General features: G+C 33.7%; 1 protein-coding gene across 1 annotated transcript in view; it reads left to right on the forward strand.

The window, feature by feature from the left end:
• Positions 1 to 12504, forward strand: part of LOC111030540 — a 33030-nt gene extending 20526 nt beyond the window's left edge. The window contains exons 8-15 of the mRNA XM_022310080.1: positions 465 to 661; positions 1096 to 1237; positions 2764 to 3365; positions 5265 to 5905; positions 6618 to 6726; positions 6860 to 7050; positions 8526 to 8750; positions 11003 to 12504. Coding sequence (XP_022165772.1) covers positions 465 to 661; positions 1096 to 1237; positions 2764 to 3365; positions 5265 to 5905; positions 6618 to 6726; positions 6860 to 7050; positions 8526 to 8750; positions 11003 to 11385 — 2490 coding nt within the window. The 3' untranslated portion in view covers positions 11386 to 12504. The remainder of the gene's footprint in view (positions 1 to 464; positions 662 to 1095; positions 1238 to 2763; positions 3366 to 5264; positions 5906 to 6617; positions 6727 to 6859; positions 7051 to 8525; positions 8751 to 11002) is intronic.
• The last annotated feature ends 327 nt before the right edge of the window (positions 12505 to 12831 follow it).

Here is a 12831-nt window from a genome sequence, read left to right on the forward strand (position 1 = left end):
GAAAAGCGTAACCATTTCATTGCTTATTTTTAAACATAAATTTGGATTTACTTCATTTGTATAATAAAAAAGGCTCTGTTTCAACAAATTCAATAACAAAAATATAAGTGATCATTTAGTGTTAAATTTGTGTCGACCCCCAAGTTAAATGTTGGGAACTTTCAGATTGCGCACCATTGGTGTAATGTAATGTATCCAACAAGGCAAATAAAAGATCTATATTATGAGGTAAAAATTTGAAAAAAGGGGAAAATTTACAAATTATGTCTAGTGTCTACTAATGTAATAATTGTAATACTACTTAATGCATATTTCAATTTTTTTTTTCTGATTACAAAATTAACATTTTATTTTTAAATTTAAGTTCAATATATTAAGTAGTTTGTAATATTAGTTTCATATGTAGTATATAATTATTAATTATTTATTGGAACATCTTATTTAATCTAATTTAATTTATATAGATTATCTTGGATAATGGAGCATCAATAAACCCAGTAATGAAAATCAAAGGAGAACGAATGACTCCCCTTGATGTAGCTTTACGAAAAAACAATAGACATTTGGCGAAGTTTTTAAATCTTTTTGGTGGTAAGCCAGCTAGCAAGTTAAATAAAACTTTGTCTAAACAACAATCCACTGTTCGTGTTAAGACTAAAAGGTTGGTTGTATAACACTCTAATAATTAGACATAAGCTATATATAGAGTGTAACAGAAATAACTGAGAGATTAACTAAATTATAAGTAACAACTTTCAATTATTTTTTAAAGTTTATTTTTTATAAAATAAAATAAAAAAATTTTATTAGTTATACCTTGAATATTTATATAATTGAAACTTTAATTCTGCCACCTATTAAAGTTGTTAGTGTTAAATTGAGCAACTTTTTGTCTTGTAACTTTATTAATTTTATGTTATAAACATTTATACGTTTTGTGGTTAACGAACACGTCATAATCTGCGTATAATACATATATTATACATACCTATACGTATAATACTGGGCTTATAAAAAAATATGTAACATATCAAATTAATATCAAAGCTATAATAAAAGTCCTACTACTATTTTTACTGAATATTTATTTTTTAGAATTGAATCTCGACGAAATTCGTATTCATCTGATTCAATTAGCCGAAAATATCGCAACGGTGGTGGCCGTAAAAAACAAATCATTTCACGCAAAACTGAGAGCCCGAAACTTAACAAAGCGTCGAAGGGACGTGTAGTTCAAGTAAATACAATTAATACTGTTAATAGTGTTGAAATCACTCCTCAGAAAGTTAAACTTGTTAAAAAAAAATTAAAAAAACTTTGGGACTCGATGATGTTATACAATTGCCTTGTTAGTTGTTGTGTTCATTAGTTTAGTTTTTATTTAATACTCATGTGTATGCTAAAAATAAGAGCATATCTCTATGTGATGACGTGGAGTGTTGTATGTATGAGAAAGTAGTGCAGCAACAATAATGATCTTGCGACTGCTAGTGTTCGAGTCTCAAATAAGACCATCTGTATAGTTGTTAAGCATGCTATATTGCTATGTATTTTCAAGTGTACTTTTAAATTTTCATTGAAAATGCTCGTAGACAATGTCTTTTAACTAAAATAGTGACTCATCGATAGATTTCTACCTCAATATCATAAACAATTAATAACTACATATTTTATTGATAATAGTAATACCTTCATATTATTTATTATTAACTCTAAAATACAAAGTCGAATTTTGCCAGATAAGTATAAAATTGACATTAAAGATATTCTTACTATTAAAAATCAATAAATCCATAGATGCAAACATTTTTTACAATACATGCATTAAATTTATTATCTGAATACACTTATGCATTTTTAAGAATGAACACATATATAAAGCCATAAAGGTATTAATATTTGTCTCAGCAATAATATATAGTAGGTTACATGTAAAACAGTTGTAGAATGATTTGGATATTATAATTACTTATTTTACTGTAAAAATGTTTAAATTTCGGTTAGTTTCTACTCAGAAAATGTGGTAAAGATATTAATAGAAAATAATTTCTTAGTTAGTACTTATAGTATATAAATATAAGGGTATTTACTGGAGAGTTGTGTCTTACTACGATGTGCGTATTTTATATTCTTTTATTAATAATAAATAATAATTATTGTTATATCTTTTAAAAAAACTCCATCAAATAATTAAACTATTTAAATACAAGATTAATTATATAGTATATACTATTGAAATTTGAAAGTATGGAGAACTAGGAACAATCTAATGCAGGAATTTAAACGATTATAAAAAATATAAAAATGACAATAATTGATCAATAAAATACAACAATAAGATTACAAAAAAAGTGAGAGTTAAAATGAAAACACACAAACTAATGGTATTAGTTACTAATTCTTATATTACTATACTGATCATCATGTTTGACATCGTATGATGTTTGACCACAAATCTTTGAAATTGATGTCATTGACAGGTCAAAAATAAAAATTTTAGCACAAGAATCGTATTTTAACAACATTTCTCTCAATAAAAAGCTGATTTGGAAGCATAACACAACACAAGTATATTAATAGGTAATTCCATAGTAATCTAAACGACTAATTCGACTGTAAGTCTCATAATTTCGACGAATGCCATCTGCAGAGCCCTTCACAGCTAATGTGCGATTGTCAGATTGCTCAAGTCCTTCTCACAACTCCTTGCCTTTAAAGTATAAATACTTTGTATATACTCAGTTCTTTTCACAATCCACACAGGTGCACATAAGGGCAAACGTGTTGACGAAAACGGTCGGCAAGTCGCGAGACGACAGGAAGTCGTGCGGCGGTGGAGGTGGTACGTTACCGAAAGCCCGTCGAAAAAAGGCGACGGGCGTCACCAACGAGCCAAAGGAATGTTTCAGCGAAAACGATATGTGCTACGGCGGCGGCGGCGGCGGTGACGACGACTACGACTACGATTACGAGGACGACGACCACTATGACGACGATGACGGAGAGGACGACGACGAGGACATTGACGATGGTGACGATGACTGTGCAGACGGCGGCGGTGGCGGCGGCTGCGTCGAAGAACAGACAAACGGTTCGGCTGCGGCGGCGGCAGCTGATCATTGTGGTGGCAGCAGACGACAGCACAGGAACAGGCGTCGTGGTAACAGGATGGCGACTCGTGGCGGCAGCGGCGGTGGACGTCGTCGACGCGATAAGGCGACGTCCAAAGCAAATTCTGCAGCCGACCAACAAGAATTACGCACATCCGGAATCGCAGCGACTTCCGGCGAGGTCATAGGCGACGGTGGTAGCGACCAACCCACCGGAGCAAACCCAGCTCCCGGAGAACTCGACCGGGAAGGCGTGTGAGTTTTAATCCTTTTAAAAATGTTTTTTTTTTTGCTCTGACGCATTCTCTCTTTATATATATATGCAGTATGCATTGGTGTGTTTAGAGGGTATCCAGGAAGATTAAACCATTCCCCCCTCCCCCTGACAGAGACCAAACAATAAAGGACAGCAAAATTTTTATGCATATAGTACGACAAGTTTCAAATAAATGGTTTTTTTACTTTTTCCATCAAATGTAAGATATATCGACCGATTCCCGTTTGCACTAAAACGATTTCAATACCAGCCTGCAGTCGGCTATAATTAATAATATCAAATATGATGTAGGTATTGTATTTATTTTTTTTAGTTTTATATTCATGTTTATTTTAGATTCTGAGAAAATTTTCCGTAAAACTAAAATAAAATTCTGTAATTGTTATGAATAGTGAGTTTATTTAAAATTTTAAAATGTAATGAAATAATTTAAAACTGCTTAGCAAAGTCAATCATGATAAAACAGTATTATTATATCCATTATGTTTTATTAATTACCTACATTAAAATAAAATTAAAACAACTTTACAAATTCTAAACTCAGATTACAAGAGAAAAGAAGTCCACGATCCTTGTAATATTTACAAAATAATATTATTTTAAAAGAAATATCTTAAATGGAATGTATATCAACATCTGAACTCATGAATAATAATGACGTATACAAATTTAAAACTTAGAAATAATATTTATGAAGCAATACAATTTTAAACAAGAATACAAAACAAGGTGAACGATCTTTACTAATTTATGATGAAGAAATATCATACTATCATTAAACATCATCATTTTTAAATGTGAAACAAACATGCGATTTTCATGTGTAGTAAATAATTTATGTATGGGGATCACTTTTTAATATGCAGTTAAATTGTTTATTCTAATTTTAACAATTCAGTATATCTTAAATTTATATTATAAGAGTATTCCAAGAAGAAAACAAGGTACGTAGGTATAACAAATAGTCCACTACAAAATGTCCCAAAATATACCAATGACTATAATATAAGAGGTGTCAGAGTCGGACTTTCTTTTCTTTCACAGCATTTGATATGACAAAAAAAAGGTTCATTTATGGGGCACAGAATATACAATTCTATATATAGGTATAATTTCGAGAACTACCATATTATAGTATAATTAGTACCTTATCACATTATCGCCGAAGACGTTACTTGGGGCAGTTTTTAAATTTAATTACAAACTACGGAAAAACAAATATAATTAAGTATTATCCCAAGCTTCAAAAATCCTGGTTCTTATTTTAGATGGGCATCGTTGATTCCATGCACGTATAATAATTGCACGTCAAAATTATACGTGTAACATAAATAATACTGACAAATGTAATTAATAATTAACTATGCACATAGTTAAAGTTATGGTTAATAATTATTACAACTTTTGTTCTTCTTCTAATCAATATTATAACTTATAAGTGCTTAATAATATACGATTATCATATTACCTACAGTACAGTTGTCAACAAATTAAAAAGAATACTTGAGACTTAAAAGTTATTATATAGTTAGTTAATTAGCAATTACATCCTTTGGTTTTTTCGGTATTCGGTACACCTTCTGCAGTATTCCTGTATGTATCGGGTTTATAGTTTATACCATACATATTTCGTACATTAATTTTTATTTGAATTATTGTAACAAGTTACTGACCTATAGGACAGTAATGGCCCTTTGTGGTGTCAAACTTTGAGAGAAAATATTTGAATGTAGACATCTAATATCAATTATTATGTATGATATACGCAGTTGTGGCGTAAAAAATAAATTCTGTTTTTTCCACCTAAAGTCCTAATAGCTCCGAGCTATTAGCACAGAGCGTTTATGTATAATTATATGATGTGTATCATTTCACAGGAAATCAAAAGCAACCACTGAAAACGTGGACGCTAAAGAAGACGGTATACGACTAATGGACGGTCAGGCATCAGTAAAGGCAGAAGTTGAAGGCAACGTCGATCACCCTCTGGTGTCGGTTACGGGACCCGAAGAGACGTCGCACGATAACCACGACAAAAGAGATGGTGGTCCATCAACGGCCTTTGTCGTAGAACAGGAATTCGGTGGTTCGACGGCGGACGGCCCACCGGCGATGAAAAATGGTGAGTCGAAGTTGACCATTAAGAAAGGTGGTGAGACCACGGTGAGAGGTGGTGAGGCCACGGTGAAAGGTGGTGAGGCCACGGTGAAAGGTGGTGCTGTGACAGTAACTACAAAAGGAAATTTGACTGAACGGTCGACGAGCCGGGAGGGCGGCAAAACGGGTCAACCCAACAGCGGCAGGGCCATAGTCGAAGTATTGGATCGCGTGGACACGCCACAACTGTCGGCCACGGTCGACGGCGATGGCGATGTCGGGGTGGGAGTCGTTACTGGAGGTCGGAACTTCGTCGGTGAACCGACCGCGTTCAGTGTGTTGCCCGACGCAGGACGGGAAGACGACAGGCCTTGTGAGTGTCCGGATTGTCGCAAGCGAAAACCATCGCGGTCAACTTCTAGTAAGTGCTTTATATTTTAAAATTAAAATGATCATATATTATTATGATTGTTGTTGTTGTTATCATGGTTGCTTTGGACGGACTTTTATTTTTTTTCATAATATATCAGCACTTTTTAAAATGGTCGAGAAAAATTAAAACAAAACTATGAAAATATGAAAAAATGGGAGTAATGTTTAGATGTGATTAATACAGTAATGTTTGATTTAAGTATACCTAATGATTAATTATAAAGCATAAGAACATATGTCATATTTAAGGAAAAATAAATCCATAGTACCGTTCTATTGATAGAAAAATAAATAACTTAAAGTATAAATAATAAAAATATATCCTTAAAAATAGATGCTAACGCCCAGATTTTTTTTCGTGTGTAATGGTTTATCATTGAATTCAAATGGTAATAGGTGCACCCGTTGCAATGACCTACTCAATGGCTATATCCTGTAGATATAGATACACTCAAACTTCAATATGATATAGCAAAGCGACTCCTCTGGGGCGTTTTTTATATACATTCTTACATAATATTTGTACAGTAAAATCTTCTTTACGTACTTTTATTCAGCAAAGTAGTGATCTCTTTGTAACTGATATCTCTCAATTTCTGTCTAAATAGATATCCCAGATTAGTAACCACTGGCTTGAAAACATTCGTCATATTTTGTATTATTTCATATTATTGTATTCTAACGACTATGTTTCGTTTTAGAAAAAATGAAAAGCCGAATTCCTCGATTGAACAATTATTGTAGTTTAGCGCCTACTTCCGATCTAAACACTATGTCTGTAACGAAAGCTGTTCAATTAAGCAGTAGAAAGTAAGTTGAACTTAAATAGTACATACAAAAAATTTTTTAATCTATTTTAGATATGAATAGGCAACATCAGATAAACTAAAGAAGTTAAATACAGCGATAAAATCTATTTTATAAATAATGTATTTCATCTTAGGTATAATTTGGAACGGTTGATTTTTTATCAACTGTCAGAATTAAAACGGTTACAAATCAGAGCGGGCAAGTCCGACGAACGAGTATTGGTTAAACGACTAGTTGAAGAGTATGGTAGTACAGGACTGTTTACTGGATTGAAAAGATACGACGGACCCTTTTCGTTTAAGCGTTTCGAAAAATATTTATACGGTGAGCCTATAATCTTTGCGTAATAACTAAAAATCGAATATAACTATACAATTCATTAAACAAAAAATTCGCATGAATAATAACCGTTAAAGCTATTATTATATACGTATGTATGTGAATCACTCTGAAATGTTCCACTTTGCCAGTTTACCATTAATATTATTGTACATTTTTAGTTGCACTACATATAACATAGTGCCTAGTGCCTAGTACACAATAATTTTAAACACAACATGCTTGGCTTGCGTGTCTATTGAGCTGTGCAAGCATCATAATATTTGAGTGAGCGCAAACATTTTGAGCGTTTCATGCAAAAGTTGCCTTTCCGTTGTAGTCCAATATTAATAATATTGACAACGGAACGATTTATATACTAATATAACTACATAAGTGCCTATATCTATATAATTTTTGCTATTACATTTACAGTTATATCGTAATTACCTATCGTTATAGAAAGTATGTACCTATCTGAGAAACGCACTGTGGTTAAATGTTTCATGTCATACACTCATACACTCATACAGTCATACCTTATGTACTTATAAAGCTACCTAGGTTATTGCAAAACGCAACAAACAAAACCCCTCGTGCAGGCTCATATTTATAGCGTCATAATTTAATGCTTGTATTTACGGTTTACAATTTCGCAAGTATGAGTACCTATATAAGATAATATTATGTAAACAACGTGTTTTATAAATTATAATTATTTACTATTTCTATATACTTCTCTTTTGATAGTTACTTAATTTTAATAAAACTGTAAATCTTTGAAAATATTTTATGTAGGTATATACTATAATGCCCTGTAAGTTATAATATTGTACACTTATATATGGTGTAATATGTAATATAAGTATAGGCAATATCATACATTTTAAAATAAATAATATATAGGTAGTTCTTAAATGTATGTAATTTCATGGACACATAAGTTTTTAAAACGCAAATGTATACCTATGTGGCTATGTATATTATTGGTACATAAATAGTACCTAAATTAATACCGTTGTGTATAAAGTAGTGTATTTTAAGTCAAGGTAACACTAAATATTCTTTAATGTACTTGTACTTTGTAGAATGAGACTTAATTTGAATAGAGCTATTATGCGTGCACTTACTTATTTACTATTTAGAGTTATTTTTAAAAAGATTCCATAAGTTGATACATTGCAATCATACATGATACATTAATACATGTATTGTTTACACAAATGCAATTTTTTCACATATTTTATGATGGTATTATCATTGCAATTATGAATTTATGATCAGAGACTAGAGAATAGATTATCAGACACCCGAGCACCCCTCTGCACTCAAAAGAGTGCATGCAGCACATGGACATAATAGTATAACCTATGTATATACATAGGACACAGCATACTATTATTCCGAACTAAATAGTGTATAACTTAACAACTGCCTACCAATGCTTGTTTTTTTCTCTACACACTCATTTATATTTATAGATCAACTGCTGGTATTGCAAAAGCAATCGTTGACCAACGACAAAACCACGATCCCCAGGGTACAGTCGATTGACGAAGTGGAAAAACTGGCCGGAGCTTTGCGCCGGATCGACGCTGGAAAAACGGTGCTGGAGAACCCAAACGATTGTCTGTCATGTGTCCGGAGTACGAACAGGTGTTTTCACGCCACTCACGCATACACAGGCGTACCTTGTGCCGCATACAGTGAGTACGACGCCACCACTTGCACGAGCGCGTTTATTGTATAATAATAAATATTAATTTAATAACGTACAATCACGTGCGATATGATATGATGAGACTGCTGCACGGAAACACAAGGAAGGCAATTTCAAAGGTCGACAGTTTTATTGCGATTCCGTTAAAAGGGTGAATTGATATTGTAATTTTGTAGTTGTTCTGTCGGCCATCCGCTTGAGACGTAATATTTTAATGGGCGAAAGTAAATTCTTACCCTAGACCATAGGCGTGTCCACGGGTCTTGCCTGTCATGCACAGACATGACCTGCAAAATTTGATCTAAATTAAAAAAATTAATTTAAAATCTTTAAATTCGGAAGGTCAGAATTTTTTATTGGCGGGGGAGGGGGGTGTAGTTTTTCTCTCCCCTGGATATCCCACGGTTGTGCATGAACTGCGAATGAGGTCTGGACACGCCTATGCCCTAGACGTAAATACACAATGATGGCAGGTAAAAAACAATAATATTATGTTGTATTAATTCTATGCAACGACGTCTGCATTTTGAAATATTGTTACCTGTACGGCTGTACCTATGTCCTATAAATTATAATGGTAGGTATGTATTAGTTTATATAGGTACACGGGCAGTGTAAAATTATATTGACATATTTTTATACATATTATATTATTATGCAAGACTCCGAGTTCAAAACTTAACAACATTATCACTATACAAAGTTCATCAGACTTTGAATTGTCAACTTAACGTGTATTTGTTGTAAATATAAAAATTGTGTGTTTTTGTCTGTGGCTTATGTAATGATAACTAAACAAAACATTGAATTGAATATCTGATAATTTAAAGGAATCTCAATTTTATTTAAACCATATGTCCATATATTTCGTTTCTGATATCAAATCCTATTCCCGAAATGTCATACTAAAGTTTTTTTAATGATACCTATTTTATAACTTTTAATTCGTAATTTGTATTGGTTATTATTATAACCTCCCGTCCTCCCCCCATAATCACTACAAACAAATTGTTTTTTAAGTACTTACCTAGTATGAGATGAAAGTCTGTTTGATAGCGCAGTGAGGACAGGACTGAAATGGCAGCTCTCCAGGGCACCTTAATGTTGAGAGTCCATCGCAATTTAAAAAAAAAAATGGGTAGTTTTTCCATAATTCCAAAATCCAAGTAGGAAAATATGTTAATATTATTCTATTTTAATGGATTGTGCTTTTGATATAAGCCATAAAGAGCAATTATCTATACGTATAGTAAATTATGAATGAAAATTATGATTGGAGTGAACTTAAAATAGGTAAGAGAATATGATTTTATTAGTGATAAACCAATTACTAGACTGAATCTGACAATTGCAGTAGACAAATTAAATAATTATGAGTTATGACATTGAAATATGTGGTAGCAGAGGTGTATCGAGAAGTTTAGTCAATATTTAGGACGTTTCATAAAAAAATGAATTCGTTCACGGCCAGTCCTTAAAAAAGGAACTAGTTCACGTTCACGTTGGTATTTTTTCAAATTAAACCATTCGCGCTTGCGTTATGCTAGGGTTTACTTGATCGTTCATTTAATTTTTTTAATTGGTAAACCTAAAAGGAATTACAATAAGAACATATTATATATAATATAATCAATCAATATATTTTAAACAAATATTAATTATTAAATGGCAAATAAATTGAGTACTTAATAATCGTTTAATTTCATTAAAATATAAACTTCATTTACGTGAACGTGAGATTTGAAAAAAAACAAGTGACGTCCGCGTATCGTTCACTATAAATATGAACGTGAACGTGGGAACGTGCATTCATGGACGACGTTTTTTCCAAACACTGAGTTTAGTCCGGTATCTATGACAAAATTTCAGAAAATATTTTATGTTATGGGTTCGTGACAGCAAAACACTTTAGATGAACAATGTATTTTTCAGGAACTTTGGTTGTCTGGTAGGCCAACAATAAAATGTAGAAAAAAAAGTTCTAAAATAACTGTAATAAATTTATTCTGTAGCCGCGAAAAAAATATGCCCTATGCGCTTTCTGCCACGCTGCAGGTATTTGCTGAGAAGAAGAGACAAGAATGTATTATTTTTCAAAATCAGGGGCCTAATATGCCCCGCCTCATTGAGAGGACCATTGACCTACCCTTCATATAGGACGACATATTATGAGTGCATGATATTATTTGCTGCATTTATAAAGTATCGATAAAACGCCGTTATTCACATCTTTTTCAGTACCTAAGTTCCGATTGGACCACCACCGGATGCCGAAACCACCGGCGGACGATGGTCGTCGACACCGCTTCCTGCCGGACATCCGAACGGGCCAGGACATATCCGGCGGGACCACCACCCGGTGCCTACGAAACGTGGACCCGTCCAGGCCGATCACACTGCAGCTGGGAAACGGGCCCTGTGCGCAGGCCATCGACTTGCCCACCGATAAGCTGGACAAGAACAGGCGGTACTTCGTGACGTTCACGATCAAGGGGGCTGGGGATGGCGCCCACAACAGACACCGTCCGCCAGGCCCACCCGCTTTCCGGTCGGACGGTCGCCGCGGTCACGCCATTGACTGCAATCCGCCGTTAGCCCACACTCACGCTAAGAGCTTTTAGCGTTTTTTTTTTTGTTTTTTATTTTATCCAACTGCCACCGCGTAAGTGGACTTCTCCTCGGACGGGAAGTGTTTCGAATAGCCTCGTCGGATCTAGAATGAATATACACTCCCAGACGTCCACAGTGGTACGCGTGATACATATTATAATAAGAATTACACCAACGCCGCTGAAAAGTGAAGTTGAATGACTTACTCGGTTTGTATTATTACACTATCAAATATCAAAATTTATCGGATTGGTCGAGCCACCACCAATAGACACTAACCTATTGATTTACCGTTAAGATGTTAAATTTTGACTCGGGCCGATCGTTTTCGGAGGCTCGCAGCCAACATTTTGCGCTAGAATGTTCTCATGTCCCGATACCCGCTCACTCTGTCTACGACGTAGCGAGTTTGAGTTCAGCAGATTCAATTTCGTGTTTTTAGGTAACCACAGATTTCTATATAGTACAAATAAAAAAAAATGTAGACATCTGTTTGCTTAATACTAGAGTTAATAGACCTAGAAGACATTATCTGCGATCCCTCGTTGGTTTTTTACAATACCTATTTTAATTTTTAAGCGAGTTAAGATAATTTTTAATTACTATTTTTCTTAAAAAATATTTTACCCACTTATAACTGACTAATGACTTGCAGACTAATTAAAACATCGTGAAAAATCAACGAGAGACCTTACCTATAAGTTTGATAAACCATCATAATTAATAGGTGAATGAACGAATTAAGGGCGTTGGTACAAAAATCGTGAAGGTGAAGTGAGGGTAGCGTGCCGTGATGCACTCTCGGGGGTCACGTCTCTTGTAAACCCACCTTAACAATAATCCGCACAAAATCGAAACTATTGATCATAAGTTTTGGCATGTTAATATGTTATGCGTATTAGTAAGAGTGTAAGACGGAGACAACTCTGTCGGGATCTTACGTAGTACCTATGTCCTGTTAAGAGGACACCCGCATGTGTTGTCAACGTCTTACAAACGTACAACATATAGAAAAAACTGTTATGCGTGAAATAAAACCACTGAAGCTGTAGTCCAAGCTAAACAACCAAATTTTTTTATTATTAAAAGAACATTTACTGTGCAACATCGTTTTTATTTTTTCAATGTCACAAATACAAAAAATATTATTGAAGTTTGAAATAGATAATGAATTTTTAAACAATAAGAACTTTTCTGATATTTATGATGTCGAAATAATAAAAACTAGGCTGCACAGTAAATTTTCTCTTGTTTTTAGTGTGAACATTTGGTTACTTGGCTTGGACTACAGCTTGAGTGGTTCTATTTCGTGCTCAACATTTTTTGCTGTTGTACGTTTGTAAGACGGAGACAACATAATATCTGGGTGTGGCATCCTCTAATGGTCTAATGTATTCAATGGCTGTGTAACAATTAAAATTAAAAACTTGGCTCGACCAATTCTACAACTATACGTA

The sequence above is a fragment of the Myzus persicae genome, unplaced genomic scaffold, assembly GCF_001856785.1.
Source record: "Myzus persicae strain clone G006 unplaced genomic scaffold, MPER_G0061.0, whole genome shotgun sequence".
In the NCBI taxonomy this organism is placed as follows: Eukaryota; Metazoa; Arthropoda; class Insecta; order Hemiptera; family Aphididae; genus Myzus; species Myzus persicae.